At 43.9% G+C, this 17351-nt stretch overlaps 1 protein-coding gene across 1 annotated transcript; it reads left to right on the top strand.

The window, feature by feature from the left end:
- Positions 268-16327, top strand: EI24 (EI24, autophagy associated transmembrane protein). The gene is made up of 11 exons (XM_018043482.1): positions 268-447; positions 4971-5083; positions 8336-8481; positions 9215-9275; positions 10124-10190; positions 10814-10938; positions 11895-12014; positions 12384-12495; positions 13185-13296; positions 13835-13909; positions 15293-16327. The coding sequence occupies exons 2-11, from the start codon at positions 5042-5044 to the stop codon at positions 15453-15455; spliced, it is 1023 nt and encodes a 340-aa protein (XP_017898971.1). The 5' UTR covers positions 268-447; positions 4971-5041; the 3' UTR covers positions 15456-16327.

Genomic DNA, 17351 nt, shown 5'->3' on the forward strand with positions numbered 1-17351 from the left:
AGGCTTTATAATAGAAAGACAGGCAACCTCGGAGAAGTAAAAAAGAGAGAGCAAAGAACTGTTAATAGATACTGGATCGGGAAGGGGGGCAACCGGGCGGCGGTGGAGGAACAGCGTCCCGGAAAGCAGCGCGTACAGAGCAGGCGCCCAGAACCGGCTTGGCGCACCGCCGGCATTTCCAGGCTGCGTCCGCACGTAGCCCCGCCCCTCCTCCGCCGTGGCCCCGCCCCCTCCTCCTGGGCCGCTGAACTCGGCGCCCGCCCGACTTCCCAGCGGCCCCGTGCGGCCCGGGCATGCCCAGTGCGGGCGCAGCCGCCCCGGCCCTGGCAGTGCCCGGGCGGGAGCGTGCGACCCGGTGCGGAGGGGCTCGGAGGAGACGAGCGGGCCCGCGGTGGGCGAGGGACCCGGCTGGAGCCGGAGCCGGAGCCGCGGCGGCGAAGCTGCCGGGTAGGTGCAGCTCGGCGGAGCCGGGCCCTGGCGCCGCGCAGCCCGCTCGCCGGGTGGACCCCGGCGGCTGGGGCGGCGAGGGCGTGGGAGGGCAGCAGGGCCCGAGCGCGGGGTTGGGAGGTGCGGGCGGAGGCTGCGGGCGGGTATCCCGAAACGGAAAGTGCCTCGGAGGCGAGGCAGGGCTGGGGCGGGGGACGCAGCCGGCAGCCGCGGGCGGACCTCTGCCCAGGTGCGGCGCGGCTCGGTTTAGTTCACCGTGTGACGGGAGGTGAGCTTGCCCCGCGCCTCGTGCACGGCTCTGGTTGCCGAGAGAGACCAGCCTCCACTGGAGTTTGCCCAGGAGCTGCGGGGAGACGGGTCCGAAGGGACCTGTGGGTTCCGACCGTCCGCGGAGCCCGGTGAGAAGAGAGGATGCTTACCTTTAGCGCACCTGGAGTGGGGTGTGACAGCCACCTGCCTTCCGGACTTGGGTTTAGTGACTTAGAAATGAAAGTACAGGATTGTGCCTCAGTAAATACTCGGTCACTTCTCATGACTGCTTAGGAATTTAATGACCAGCTGTGTTTACAGGCGTAAGAAACATTTTGTCCGTGGGATGCTCTGTTCAGTTCAGTGGCTCAGTCGTGTCCGACTCTTTGTGACCCCATGAGTCGCAGCACGCCAGGCCTCCCTGTCCGTCACCAACTCCCGGAGTTCACTCAGACTCAGTTCCATCGAGTCAGTGATGCCATCCAGCCATCTCATCCCCTGTTGTCCCCTTCTCCTCCTGTCCCCAATCCCTTCCAGCATCAGAGTGTTTTCCAATGAGTCAACTCTTCGCATGAGGTGGCCAAAGTACTGGAGTTTCAGCTTTAGCATCATTTCTTCCAAAGAAATCCCAGGGCTGATCTCCTTCAGAATGGACTGGTTGTATCTCCTTGCAGTCCAAGGGACTCTCAAGAGTCTTCTCCAATACCACAGTTCAAAAGCATCAATTCTTCGGCGCTCAGCCTTCTTCACAGTCCAACTCTCACATCCATACATGACCACAGGAAAAACCATAGCCTTGACTAGATGGACCTTTGTTGGCAAAGTAATGTCTCTGCTTTTGAATATGCTATCTAGTTTGGTCATCACTTTTCTTCCAAGGAGTAAGCATCTTTTAATTTCATGGCTGCAGTCACCATCTGCAATGATTTTGGAGCCCCAAAAAATAAAGTCTGACACTGTTTCCACTGTTTCCCCATCTATTTCCCATGAAGTGATGGGACCAGATGCCATGATCTCTGTTTTCTGAATGTTGAGCTTTAAGCCAACTTTTTCATTCTCCTCTTTCACTTTCATCAAGAGGCTTTTTAGCTCCTCTTCACTTTCTGCCATCAGGGTGGTGTCATCTGCATATTTGAGGTTATTGATATTTCTCCAGGCAATCTTGATTCCAGCTTGTGCTTCTTCCAGTCCAGCGTTTCTCATGATGTACTCTGCATATAAGTTAAGTAAGCAGGGTGACAATATACAGCTTTGACGTACTCCTTTTCCTATTTGGAACCAGTCTGTTGTTCCATGTCCAGTTCTATTGCTTCATGACCTGCATACAGATTTCTCAAGAGGCAGGTTAGGTGGTCTGGTATTCGCATCTCTTTCAGAATTTTCCACAGTTTCTTGTGATCCACACAGTCAAAGGCTTTGGCATAGGCAATAAAGCAGAAATAGATATTTTTCTGGAACTCTCTTGCTTTTTCCATGATCCAGTGGATGTTGGCAATTTGATCTCTGGTTCCTCTGCCTTTTCTAAAACCAGCTTGAACATCAGGGAGTTCACAGTTCACGTATTGCTGAAGCCTGGCTTGGAGAATTTTGAGCGTTACTAGCATGTGAGATGAGTGCAATTGTGTGTTAGTTTGAGCATTCTTTGGCATTGCCTTTCTTTGGGATTGGAATGAAAACTGACCTTTTCCAGTCCTGTGGCCACTGCTGAGTTTTCCAAATGTGCTGGCATGTTGAGTGCAGCACTTTCACAGCATCATCTTTCAGGGTTTGAAATAGGTCAACTGGAATTCCATCACCTCCACTAGCTTTGTTCTTAGTGATGCTTTTTAAGTCTGGTTAAACAAAATTCCTCATCGCAAAGCTTGAGTAGGCAGTCTCGACTGAGGGTTGAAATACCGGGGTTTTGAAGTTCTCTGTAGCCTTTCGCATGCTGTAATCTTGGGCAAGCCATTTAACTTCAGAGACTCAGTTCCTCCATTTGTGAAATCCTGTGAACTGGATGTATCTCATTCACTTGCACCTCAGTTCGAGGATTTCCTCCGTATTATTATTCAGCCTCTGGTCTCCAGTTGTGGCAGGTTGCTTTTCTGCATGTTTGACCTTTTTTGTCAAACCGGATAATTCACCTATTTCTGTAGCACGGCTGCTAGGGTCTCTGTGTAACATTGAAGTGACTTGTCCTCAGAAGCCCCTGTTGGTCAGTAGGTAACTCGCGACTTGTTGTCTGCAGAGTGAAAGTCGCTCAGTCGTGCCTGACTCTTTGCTACCCCATGGACTGTATAGTCCATGGAATTCTCCAGGCCAGAATACTGGAGTGGGTAGCCTTTCCCTTCTCCAGGGGATCTTCCCAAGCCAGGGATGGAACCCAGGTCTCCCGCGTTGCAGGCGGATTCTTTACCAGCGGAGCCACAAGAGAAGCCCAGGAGCCAGGTGTTAATGGCCATGGTTCAGATAATAGAGCTCTTGCCCTTGAATTAGGACCAGCACACTTCAAGTTATGTCAGCGCCTTGTAAGAAACCCAGACTAAGTAATCCATTTCCTTAAACTCCCAAACTGGCTTATTCTGTAGTGGGATTATGTTTATATTAGAAGTTAAGGTTTTATTTTCATGTTATTACACTGTATACTTGAAACCTAGGAAGAAATTTAATACCCTTAATTCATTGATGAGGAAGTAGACGATTAAGAGTGAATCCATGATAGTCTTTAGCAACCAATGTCTTATGTATCGAGCGTTAACTATTCACCTGCCTCTGAGTGTATCTGTGTAGGATTTGACCCAAGGAGCAGATGGTACATACAGTGTTGTGCAAGTTGCCTTCCTACTGCTGTATTCCCTGCTCTTCCTGTTCTAGGTGGCAGTAGTCCAGTTGGGTCAGTAAGGTATAGTTTGATGAAGTGGTCATTAAGCAAAGGGTGCTTATGTTTTGAAATTCGAGGTTTATAGAAGCTGCCTGTGATATTGTCATTATGCACTCTCTCTTAAACTGAGGATATCTCAGAGTGATTAAGTCACATTTGAGAATTTTAGAATCCCAAGTTCTTAATTAAATTTTTGAAAATGGGTTCTTCGTTCGCCTTAAACACATGGGAGCATAATATTTTAAGAATATTTATACATGTGAACTTTCAAGTTATTATATTATGAAGCTAGATTTTTCATTCACCTAATTAAAAAATACAGTGGAAACCCAGAGAAAACCATAATTCAAAAAGTCACACGCAAAAAAACACACTCAACCCTGTGTTCATTAGAGCACTGTTTACAATAGCCAAGACATGTAAACAACCTAGATGTCCATCAACAGAGGAAGTACAACAGTGGAGTACTACTCAGCCATAAAAAGGAGCAAAATTGAGTTGTTTGCAGAGACATAGATGGACTCAAAAAATGCAGTGGGAAAGTTATAGTGTGTTAATGAATATTTGTATATGTGAACTTAACCTTTTTTTGGCCTAGTTTAAAATTCATTATTTTTTGCATGCTTATTAAAATTTTACATATGTATGTATATATTTAAGGTTTGAAAACAGGAAAGGCATATTTGAGGGTCTTGGTGGGAAATTTCACATCATCATCCAAACTTAGCTCTGCCGGAGGGCCCTGTGTGTGAAGTGCATATTTAACAATTTTTGTTAGAACTTTCCTCTTGCTCTTGTATTTGCATTCATGTAACATCAAGCACAAATATTGCTTAAGAGGACATGGAAGTGTAATTGTCAGTTATGATCTCGGATCTCAAAAATACTTGGGACGTGCAGAAGGGATGGTAACCTGATACGACTCATTGGAAAAGACCCTCGTGCTGGGAAGGATAGAGGGCAGGAAGAGAAGAGGGTGACAGGGATGATTGGATGGCATCATCGACTCAATGGACATGAGTTTGAGCAAACTCTGGGAGATGGTGAAAGACAGGAAAGTCTGGCGTGTTGCAGTTCATGGGTCACAGAGTTGGTCACAACTTAGCAGCTGAACAACAACGAAGGAGGAATAGTTAGAGACATCACGGCCCAGAGAAGAGACTAGTGGTCCAAGAGCACATTTACCCCGAATAAAAGTGAAAGGTGGGTAAGTGATTTAAACATTGTTGATTTCAGGTGTTTCAGCAGTTCCAGCTATAATCTCACTTAGTTCACTTGCTAGTATCTATGTAACTGATAGAAGCTACTGCACTCCTATTAGAGAAGTATGTGGAGAACGTCGTCATGTAGAAGTGCATGAAGTAACTTGAAGATAAATATTTTTCCTTGATTATACTCCATCTGTTTGCAGGTCCTTCATGATGAGAAATCTGGGGACACTTCTCTCTCCTTTGTGTAGTTGATAGTTTGGGCGGTAAAGAGATGGCTGACAGTGTCAAAACCTTTCTGCAGGATCTTGCCAGGGTGAGTACGTCCAATCTTCTTCTGACCCTCCTGCTGCAGGAACTGACTAGAAAATCTGTTAGGTAGTGTTGTTATATTTGTTGGATTCTTCACATACAGGTTTTCACTCTAATCCATACTACTCGAGAGAGGAATTATCCTGCATCTCGCAGAAGCTTGGGAGCCCTGTCTAGTGAATGTCGCTAGTATGCGGACCCTGTTCAGCTTGGGCCCAGACCGTCTCTTTTTTTTTTTAACTGTATTTTTTTTGACCGTGCCAAATGAATTGTGGGACCTTAGTTCCCCTACTAGGAATTGAATCAGGCCCTTGACCTTGAGAGCATGGAGTCCTAACCACTGGACCACCAGGGAATTTCCTAAACTTTATTTTGAAATAATTTTAGCCTTGCAGAGAAGTTGTAGGGTCATACAGAGAACTCCACTGTATCCTTCACCAGGTTCTCCTAATATTGCCATCTCATGTAACTGTAGTATATTGTTGAAAACCAAGCAGTGAACATTGGTGTAATGCTAATACCTAACCTACTTTGTTTGGATCTACAGTATAGAACCTCTCTTATTCTCCCGTTCTACAAGGTGGAGATGATGATGCTTTAAAGAGACATTTAGGATGCCCTTAAAGGGACATTTAGGACCCCCTAATCAACAGACCCATAAAGGTCTGTTTAGGATCCAGTAACCCGAATGATCTATCATATGACATTCCGTTATAGTTATATCTAAGGTCCAATGCCCTAGTTGGAGCCCTTGGTGCTTTATTCTTGAGGGCAGGAGAGAGACCAGTTCTGCCTGGGAGTGGGAGTGTTTATAAGTTTATTTCCTTTGATTAAAAGAGGTGGAATTGAAGGAATATCTTAGAAGGGCCAAAGCGAATTCATGCAATGTGACCTTCTTTTAATCCTTGACCTTACATCCTTGTCTTGCCGTTCTTGTGCGATAAAATGTCAACTCTGGACCAGTTACACAGCATGCACTTTGTGTGTTTGTCTGCCCCAGACAGACTGTAAGTATCAGAGGTGGGGATCCTGTCATCATCCTGGCACATGCTAGGCCTTAAGCCACTTGAAGTTAATGATCTTAAAATTTTAAACTGTTTGTGGAAGACTCAAGTTAAAAAGCAAAATAAGAATAAACATTACTCATAGGTAAAAGATCATGTGAACCTTGCCAAGGTATGCTCCTTTCAGTGTGTAGTTCATAAACTTGTCCATTTCTCTGTATTCTGACAATGTTCTCTAAAATTTGTTTTTGCTCATAATAGGAGAAAATGTCATTCTTAAATCGAGGTTGACCATTGTTTCCAGAATACCTTTTTCTGCTTCTTGATGATGTTGAATGCCCTAGTTCTTCCTTCTCTGCTTTGGATATAAAACCGTTCTGGCACTTACTAAACTATACATTTTTGTTGTTGTTGTTTACTTATGTACTTTTCCTGCCGAGTTATGAGTTTCTTAAGCACGTCCATATGACTGATGTCTAGCTCACTAAGGATGCTCAATACGAAAGTGGGTCAATGAATGAGGGTAGTCCTTTGAACTGGGTAATAGGCAGGTCTAATGTTTGTGGTAATGAAAGTAACCTTTCTACCATTGGGGCTCTTCCAGTGATTGGCAAGTGGCCCCATCAGTGACTTATAGACTTACTCATTCTCTCCCTCACCATACATGTTTAAAGACACTCTCCTCCAGCTATACTGCCATGCTGTTTCTGTCTTAATCAGCAATAGCTTTTCATACTTTTATGGTAATTATTTCTTTGTGTCTTCCTTCAACCTTGGTCCAGCCCTGCTCCTTTTTGGAGACCAGTGTTTAATCTATCCTTGTATCACTGGTTTGATACAGGCTATAAATCATACTTGTAGGCATTCAGCTGATATTAGAAGAGTATAAAGGAGGGCTATAACTTGGCTTAACAGTATTGGTAACTCTTAGAGGGATTAGAAAACCACTATTTTGCAACCGTGTTATTCAAGATTGGTTTGATCAAGACTTGTTAATTGATGCGCAAATCTAGGAAAGAGGACTTGATGAGCAGGATATTTGCCTGGTCTTAGAAATGTCTGCCCACAGATTCTTTACTAGTTGCAAGGAGAAAAATTTGCAGCCATACAATGGAGTTGGATAACACCTTCTGACTATGTAAAATCAGTGTCACCTGCAAGGGCCAACACAGACATCACATGCTTCCGGATATGACACCTGGAAAGGCACCCCATCACTTAGGTGACTCTTGTTGTTTAGTCACTGTGTCTAATTCTTTTGCGACCTCATGGACTATAGTCCACCAGACTCCTCTCTCTGGGATTTCCCATGCAAGAATACTTGAGTGGGTTGCCGTTTCCTTCTCTGGGGATCTTCCTGACCTCGGGTTCAATCCCATGTCTCTTGTATTAGCATGTGGATTCTTTACCACTGAGCCACCTGGGAAGCCCCACTTAGGTGATAACTCCTGCTAAAAATGTGTAACCTGGGGTCTAATCGTGAGGTCACAAACCTAAATTGAGGGTACCCCATAAAATAACTTATGTGTATACTTTAAAAAGGAAGACAGCTATAGAGCTGTTCTAATGGAAGGAGACTAAAGAGATAGGAGAGCTAAGTGCAACATGTGATTCTGAACTGATGTCTGGTATGCGATGGGTAAAAGTGCTGTAGAGGGCATTTCTGAGACAAATGGGGAAACTGGAGTGTGGACTCATTGGAAAAGACTGATGCTGGGAAAGATTGAGGGCAGGAGAAGGGGACGACAGAGAATGAGATGGTTGGATGGCATCACCGACTCGATGGACATGGGTTTGGGTGGATTCCGGGAGTTGGTGATAGACAGGGAGGCCTGGCGTGCTGCGGTTCATGGGGTTGCAAAGAGTTGGACACGACTGAGCTACTGAACTGATCTTGTATTAAGGAGTATCATTGTTCTTAGGAAATACACAATGAACAGTTATAAGTAAAAGGGACATGATATAGCACCCTACTCAAATGATCTAGACAAAAATGAATATATATGTATAAATAGTAATAATAAATAACTGTGGCACAGCAACTGGTGATTTCGAGAAAGGATATTTGGAAGTTCTCCATTCTTGCAACTCTTCTGTAAATTGGGAATGATTTCTAAACAAGAATATCAAGGGTCACTTCAGCCTTGTAGCAAACTAAATAGAATGATTTACACTATTATTTCATTGTATCTAACTTTGGGAAGTCTTCTGATCCATAATTTTCCCTCTTTAATAAATACTCATGTCTACAGGGAATCAAAGACTCCATCTGGGGAATTTGTACCATCTCAAAGCTAGATGCTCGAATTCAACAAAAGAGAGAGGAGCAGCGTCGAAGAAGGGCAAGCAGTGTCCTGGCTCAGAGGAGAGCCCAGAGCATAGAGAGGAAGCAGGAGAGGTAAGGAGTGGAGGCTGAGGTCAGGGAGCATCTGAACTCCCTTCCAGTCGGGGGTAGGGGGACACTTTAGGAAGTGATCGAATTGAGCATACAATTCAGACACTACATAATGATGTGGAGTTTCAGTACCCCCTTATTTGTCTTTTGTACTTTCTCCCCCATAAAAGTTACAGGTGATTTTTCCCCACTCCCCTCACATTGAATTAAACTGAGGTCTAACAGTAATCCTTGTTCAAAATATTGTGGTGTCACAAAGAAACCAGAATGATGAATATCATTGTTGTTTTAGTTGCTAAGTTATGTCCTTCTCTTTGCGACCCCATGGGCTATAGCCCACCTGGCTCCTCTGTCCATGGGATTTCCTAGGCAAGAACACTGGAGTGGGTTGCCATTTCCTTCTCCAAGAATGGTGAATAGAGAACCATAAAATGTTTTTTTTTGCTGAGTGGATGCTTCTAGGAGCGCCTATGTGGATTTTGATAAAAGAACCTCAGACATCCCCTTCTAATCTTCTCCAGTCTTGGACTTAGGAAATAAAGGAGTTTGTTTGTTTGTTTTGTTTTTAAGGAAAAATGCTTCTCTTGAAATATTTTTAGCCTTTCTCATTGATATTAGGAGAGAACATTGGAAGAACAATAGGTGCTAAGAAAATATATAAAAAGGAGAGCTACTGAATGACAATATGGAAATAGCCTATATACTTGTTAAGCTAAACACATGTGGTCTTTTCCAGTGAACCACGCATTGTTAGCAGAATTTTCCAGTGCTGCGCTTGGAATGGTGGAGTTTTCTGGGTAAGTTCTTTTTCCTCAAATTCCAAGTGCCTTAGAAGCATCTCTGTTCCAGTTGTTGCAATGTTCATGGTTCTCAGCTGTCTTCTTAAAACTGAGACAGGTAGCTTTCACCTAGTAATGCATTCCTAAGGCCATCACTTAGGATTCTGTGCACTTTCAGTCATTTTTTGTCCCCTCAGAATTCTTGTATGTAAATGTCAGGGACAGCCCTGTACATACACTTTTTTGTTAAATGACTTTACAAGTTTTATTGTCATAGGTAACAATTTCTCATGACATTGTTTGAACATTTTGGTTCAGATGACTATGGAGGCTCAAAGGGGAGGGACAGATGGACATGAGCAAGGCTCTCCCTTCACCTGGTCATAGCAGTGTCCTCAAATTGGTTACTATGGAAACTCACACCAGAAAGTTGCCTACAGTTGACTGAGAACCAACACAGCCCCAGGAGAAATTTGAGTACTTTGAAAAACAAATAGTTAAAAATTTTTTTTTAACTTGAAATTCAGTATAATTCAACTTGTTAATCTAAACATTTCACAAATGTTTTTAGGTATTCAGTTCATTAGCTTTAATTAATAAAATATGACTGTGTTCTTAGTATTGGCATGATACTGATTGACTTGTTCTCCTAAGCCCCCCAAAGTTTCACTGTTTTCATAGGCAGTGACGGGTGTGTATCTCTCAGCTGGAGAACTGGTAAAGAGCAATGAGTCCGGTTTTGATGCCACTGCATGACTCCTAATTTATAAAAGGCGCTTCCATCTGGAAAATAAGTACACTGAAACTTGAAGTTCTTGTTTTAAAGAAGGGCTTTTAATGCTTACCTTGTTGCTTCTTTCCTTCAGCTCAGCCTCCTCTTGTTTTATCGAGTGTTTATTCCCGTCCTTCAATCAGTGACGGCCCAGATTATTGGTAAGTAACTCCGTTGCTCTGTGCTATCTGCCCAGGATAGAGGGGGGAGGTTCTTCCTGTCTCCCTCAGTTTATTGAACACTTACTTTGAACCCGGAGCTTTAGGTTTTTTATGTATTTATTTGTTTGACTGCATCAGGTCTTATTTGCCCTGAGGCATGTGGGATCTTAGTTCTGTGACCAGGGATCAAACACATGTCCCCTGCTTTGCAAGGCAGATTCTTCTAAGTCAGATCTCTCAGCAACCCTTTGAGTAGATAATGCTGTGGATACCAGTTTGTAGATGAGGAAATGCAAATTGGTTGCCAAGGTTAAACCATTAGTAAGTGGCGAAGCTGGAAGATGAACTCAGGTGGATTCTTGCATCCAGTGACTACTAGCCACTGACCTGTCAGCCACCACCAAGTGAGCAGCATGTATCCGTGGCCACTCTGAATTGGAGTCATGGCCAGAGTGTGGTGTTTCTATGAGAAAGTAAGACTACCTGAAACAAGTACCGTGACGTGCTGGCAAGAAGCAAAGGGGTGTGTGGAGGGGAAACAGTCACAAATCAGGGGATGTGCCTTTGGTCTTCTGGCTTTCATTTTCTCCAGGTAAACTAACAAGCCCTCCCCGCTGTCCTAGGTGACCCATCGCTACACGGGGATGTCTGGTCGTGGCTGGAGTTCTTCCTCACATCAATTTTCAGCGCTCTCTGGGTGCTCCCCCTCTTTGTGCTCAGCAAAGTCGTGAACGCGATTTGGTTTCAGGTAGGTCCAGGGCAGCATGGAGTCTGGGTCTGACGGCATGATTGGTCACCAGGTGGCAGATTTCAGTCTGTCAGTTTAGTAGCTAGGTAGGGACCGACTCCACAGCCTGAACTTTTCTTGGTGAGGCAGCCAGTGGGTGAGCTCTGGCTCTTGTAAAATGAAATTATTCTCTCAGCTCACAAGGGCGTCTCGTGGCCAGGTGTCCAGGGGCTTTTCTCCCTTGGCAGCTCTCATGGCAGATTAGTGGCCTTCACTTTGGGGATGGATAATCAGGCCATTTAATTCATGGCAAATAGATGGGGAAACAGTGGACATAGTGGCTAACTTTATTTTTCTGGGCTCCAAAATCACTGCAGATGGTGATTGCAGCCATGAAATAAAAAGACACTTGCTCCTTGGAAGGAAAGTTATGACCAACCTAGACAGCATATTAAAAAGCAGAGACATTACTTTGCCAACAAAGGTCCGTCAAGTCAAGGCTATGGTTTTTCCAGTGGTCATGTATGGATGTGAGAGTTGGACTATAAAGAAGGCTGAGTGCTGAAGAATTGATGCTTTTGGACTGTGGTGTTGGAGAAGATTCTTGAGAGTCCCTTGGACTGCAAGGAGATCCAACCAGTCCATTCTAAAGGAGATCAGTCCTGGATGTTCATTGGAGGGACTGATGTTGAAGCTGAAACTCCAATACATTGGCCACCTGATGCAAAGAGCTGACTCATTTGAAAAGACCCTGATGCTGGGAAGGATTGAGGGCAGGAGGAGAAGGGGACGACAGAGGATGAGATGGTTGGATGGCATCACCGACTCGATGGACATGAGTTTGGGTGGACTCTGGGAGTTGGTGATGGACAGGGAGGCCTGGCGTGCTGCGGTTCATGGGGTCGCAGAGTCGGACACAACTGAGCGACTGAACTGAACTGAATTCACGTTTTGGTGAGCTCTTTTCTCTCTTACAGGATATAGCTGACCTGGCATTCGAGGTGTCCGGGAGGAAGCCTCACCCGTTTCCTAGTGTCAGCAAAATAATTGCTGACATGCTCTTCAACCTCTTGCTTCAGGCACTCTTCCTTCTCCAGGTGAGACTGGCCTTCTGGGCACATGGGCGGATTAAACAAAGATCCACTAGAGGGAGCTTCACAAAAACAGGGTATCCCGTTTATACTGAGCAGATTTGTTTATGGGAGGTAATGATTTTTAAATCATTTTTCATAGAAACAACTAGTGACTTTCAATATCATAAAATGATTAAAACAACAACAACAACATGAATTTGCCTGCTCTTCCCAGCCACCCTGAGCCTTCTCCACTCACCTGCTATTTTAGAAACTTGAGAAGCAGCTCTCCGGCTGTCTGGGTTGATAGCGAGAGCGATAACCCAGAGTGGCAGGTGAATGCGTTAGGTCTCTGAAGCGTTGGAATTAAACTTTTCTATATTTGTTCTTCAGGGGATGTTTGTGAGTCTCTTTCCCATCCATCTTGTTGGCCAGCTGGTTAGCCTCCTGCATATGTCTCTCCTCTACTCACTGTACTGCTTCGAATATCGTTGGTTCAATAAAGGTAAGCCTGTCCAAAGAAACTCAAGAGCTTGGAGGCCCATTTTGGAAATGGTGCTGCCAAGGAAACTAATTAAATTCTTCAAAACTGAGGCCCTTGGCAAACCCATCGTTGGAATGAAGCAGTGTTTTTGGCAAGAGGGGGCTTACATTTGGCTTAGAGGTTTTTCTAACCCTTTGGTGCTGGGGGGTATAGCACTGTAGGACTACCCTGTGGAGCTCAATGTCATGTAGCTCGGACAGAGCCATAAGGTGGCATGAATGAGCACCAGTTATTCTGAATCAGAGAAGTTAATTTGATGCTGGTGCGTACAGATCATTTCAGGGATATGTGGAAAGTCCTTGGCATATTTGGTTTTGGATGGTTGAAAGAGATTAATTGATTTCTAGAGGATGGCTGCCTTTTTATTTTTTGACTATATCTTGCTTTGTTTAAAACTAATACTGACATAGGATGCTGCTGGTATTGAATGCAGAATTCACTTGGCCTGCCAGCTTTGAAATTGTGATGTTCAGTTGTAAAATCTTTGCATAGAAGCTTTATGGGATTTGGGCAATTCTAATATACTTTAGTTGTATTCTAAATAGCAGATCTGAACCTAAAACTCAAACCTCAAATAAATTGTTAACAATATTTAGTCATTTGACTAAAAGGAAGTAATGCAGGCTAATTGTGTTGGCTCCTTGTTTTAGGAATTGAAATGCACCAGCGGTTGTCAAACATAGAAAGGAATTGGCCTTACTACTTTGGATTTGGTTTGCCCCTGGCTTTCCTCACAGCAATGCAGTCCTCCTACATTGTCAGGTAATTGGACTGCAAGGACTTGAACTAGTTTAAAAAATAATAATAACTCAGTGTAGGGAGCACCTTGTCTGTACTTGGTTCTGTGCTAGGCATTCTGCATTCTCACTTGGCTGTCTAGAGGTCTGTAGGATTTTTCTCCCTGACAGATAGTCACAGATGTCTGTCAGTTAGCAGCATTTTACTTTTTGTGGGGGGCCACACCTTGAAGAATGCAGGATCTTAGCCCTCTGCAGTGGAAGCGTGGAATCGTAACCATTGGACTGCCAAGGAATTCCTAGCATTAAAATATTATCTGCATGATCCTATATCCCATATTCTTTCTTCTGTGTTGCTTCCTGGAACAATGTTAAACATAGCCAGTGTTTAGAAAAATCCTTTTTTTTTTAAAAAAAAAATTTTTAAACGTGTTTGATAGATTAAGGGTCCATCAAGCCATGCTGTTTAGCACGGAGGTAACTAACTTTGGGCTTCAAATATCTTCAAAGTCATGGCTGTTTTGAAGGTGACTAATTCTTTTTTTTTTTTCTCTCACAAACAGTGGCTGCCTCTTCTCTATCCTCTTTCCTTTATTCATTATCAGCGCCAATGAAGCAAAGACCCCTGGCAAAGCATAGTAAGTATTAGCCTTATTAGCTAAAATGTAGCAGGTATTTTCTGTCTAAAATACTGGGGTCTTAACACTGCAGTTATGTGAATGTGACATTTTTACAATTTTTAAAAAACTGTGTAACTGATCCTTTTTTTTTCTTTTTTTTTACAAATGAGAAAAATGTTTATTAAGGAAACAATTTAACAATTCTCCCTAGCAGAACTTGACAGACTAGGGCACAACCTGAAGACAATTACAGTTTCAGTCATTAACACACTATAGGGTGCTTATTGGAGAAGGAAATGGCAACCCACTCTAGTTTTCTTGCCTGGAGAATCTCAGGGACGGGGGAGCCTGATGGGCTGCTGTCTATGGGGTCGCACAGAGTTGGACACAACTGAAGCAACTTAGCAGCAGGGTGCTTATTCTACAACTGAAAAGTTGCTGGTTTGTGACATCATTTTCCTCACATTGCAGGAAAATATTAATATACAGTTTTATGAGAGTAGCACTTCTGGGATGTATCCCAAGATTTCCCCCATGCATATGTGCGCATTTCTGTTTCAAAAATTGATGCTATTATACATATTTATACATATTCTTAAAATGTAACAGTTCACTGAATAAGATGCTTATACCTGTAGTTAAGCTCATTTTGTAAGAATGGCCACCTTTTTAAAAATACTGGGTCATGTGATGTGGCTACGTGAGTTTATTGATAATGACAACACAGCAGTATTTTTAAAATGAATCTTTAGCAATACTAGCACTCTGGAAGTTTGATCACTTCAGAAGAAAACCCCAGTCTTTTGATCAGTTTTGGTTAAGTCGCTGAGGACATGTGCATTAGAAAAATTTCCAGTCTGCTTTAGGGCCTTAGGTGTTCTTGCTATCCACTAATGTTAAGTGTGTATCTTAGCGTAATTGACTTTCTCTTGAAACTCTCCTGAAAGTGAACTAATCTGCAGACCACAGCTGGAAGTGTTTGGTTTGGCTGTGCTGGGTCTTTGTTGCTGCAGGGGCTTTTTTCTGTTTGCAGCGAGCAGGGGCTTCTCTCTAGTTGCAGTGCCCGGGCTTCTCACTGTGGTGGCTTCTCTTGTGTTGTGGATCGTGGGTTGTAGATCACAGGCTCATGCGCTTAGTTGCTCCGTGGCATGTGGGATCCTCCTGGATCAGGGATCAAACCTGATTCCACTGCCCTCCTGACAATGACAATCCCAGCGCTTTCTGTAGTTGCTACCTGTTTAATCTGCATGTCCAATATCTGTAGTCGCTTGATCAAATTTCAGTGGTCTTGTTTTCCCCTGTGTCATTTTAAATTGAAAATAGTTAAGTAAGTGGCCAAATGATTAAAACAGTTCTTCTCAACTGGCCGGTCTAACAGGTTGGGTCTCTCTTACCTTGCAGCCTTTTCCAGTTGCGCCTCTTCTCCTTGGTGGTTTTCTTAAGCAACAGACTCTTCCACAAGACAGTCTACCTGCAGTCAGCCCTGAGCAGCTCCACTTCTGCAGAAAAATTACCCTCACCGCACCCGTCTCCTGCCAAACTGAAGGCTGCTGCAGGCCGCTGAGTCAGTCACCCGCCATCTGGAGGGGCCGGGTGGGATCGGAAGGATGCTGTGGCAGCTCTTCTCCTGGTTCACCTCCATCCCCTCCCAGGGAAGGCAGGGCCCACCCTGCCAAGGGCCCTGCCCACATTCCCTTCTCTCTGAGGAATCCAGATTTTTGTCTCTGGTGCATGTAAGGCAGAATCTTCCTGCGACCAGTATGGATTTTAAACACTGGTGAGTCTGAAAGGACCACAGGTTTTTCTGCAGCTCTTTTCTAGCATTTGCCAGCCCCGTGCCTGGACTGATTTGAATACTCTTTCTCCCTGTGCCATTTCCCTTCCATTTTCCCTTTCTGCCTCCCACCACCCTTGGATGAATGGATTTTTGTAATTTTAGCTGTTGTGTTTTGTGGACCTGTTTTTTGTTTTTCTGTGAAGCACATATATTGGATGTGGGAGGGACAGGAGGCTCCGCTGCTCCTGGTCACTCCCTTTATAGCCATCACTGTCTTGTTTCTTGTAACTCAGGTTAGATTTTGGTCTCTTGCTCCACTGCAAAAAAAAAAACAAAAACACAAGCCTGAAGACATGGGACAGAAGAAAGACCTCACAGCCAGATCTCCGCTGGGTTTGAGGAATGACTTTCTTTCTTCCCCTTGCAGGGGAAAAAGCTTTTTTCACTGGTACATTTAAAGCTCCCCAAAGATAGGGAGGTACCAATTTCGGACAAGTGCCACTGCAACACAGAATGCTCAGAGAACCTGAACTTTTAAACTCTGGAGGTCTGATCTTGACTCTTGGCCACTGCTGGGTCTGTCTGGTGTTTCAAAGGAATATTGGGTGCTGCAAATAGGAACTGAAGGGGTAAACTTATTAAACCCATTAAACCTGTGATTGGTTGGTTTTTTCCCTGTCATTTCAAAGAGACGAAATATGGAGGGAGGGGGCAGATGTCAGAACACCTGTGCAGTGTTAAGATGTCACAGGTGTGAGCTGGTTTCTCACATATGTGTAATCGTCGAGTTTATAAATTGTCACTTCAGGAAACATATTCATGGAACACAAGACTTTGTCTTGATTAATTCTGAAAATTAGTTCTGAAAAATACTCCCTGAGGAAGTTTGGGTTATGCTGTTATAATCGTGTTGGCACCTAGTGAAAGAATTTGGAATTGAGTTGTTTTAAAGTCTATATGTACATCTCCTCTGTATTCATGAAGAAGAGAGGTCCTTTCAGACTTCAACGAATTGGACATTCTCGTGAGGGAAGAGAATAGACATTTGGTTAACAGAAACCTTTACTAAGTACAAGACAAAAATAAGGATTTAAAAATTGTTGCCAGGAGATGTGAACCAAGTTTGAATACAGAAGGTTTTAAAATAGTGTGTAGTTTGTTTCATCAGTTTGCAACTGATCGGCGGTTGCCTTATTTAAGATAAATTGTTGTAGGTTTTAAAATGAAATTTTAAAAGGTCACATTTTTGCTGTCTGAAATTTGTGTCTGCTAAGCTGGCCTTAGAAGGATGAGGGAAATTGAGTAGATGGAGGTAAGTGATATTATCCAGCACTATGCCCGGCTATAGAAAATGATTTAAGTTACTGGAAGTGAGGGATCTGTAAAGTTTTGTTAGTGTGGCTGAGAGACCAGGCGTATACAAAAGCTAGGTTAGCAAATGTCTATTGTAGATAAACCTAATCTCGCGAGGTGTACACGGAAGCAGTGTAAATTGCTCTTGCCTTCTCACTAGCACACGGGCAGTGAGGGCAGTGATTAGGAAATTGGGATCAAAGGGAGAGCAGGCTCTGTTTTTGCCAAATTCACAATGGCAGCTTAAGGTGGACTAATAATAACTGAAAATAAGGGAGAGCACATCACTACAGACGAAAAATGAGAGCTTGACTTCCAGTCATGCAGCTG

This window comes from Capra hircus, chromosome 29 (genome assembly GCF_001704415.2).
Source record: "Capra hircus breed San Clemente chromosome 29, ASM170441v1, whole genome shotgun sequence".
Taxonomy (NCBI): domain Eukaryota; kingdom Metazoa; phylum Chordata; class Mammalia; order Artiodactyla; family Bovidae; genus Capra; species Capra hircus.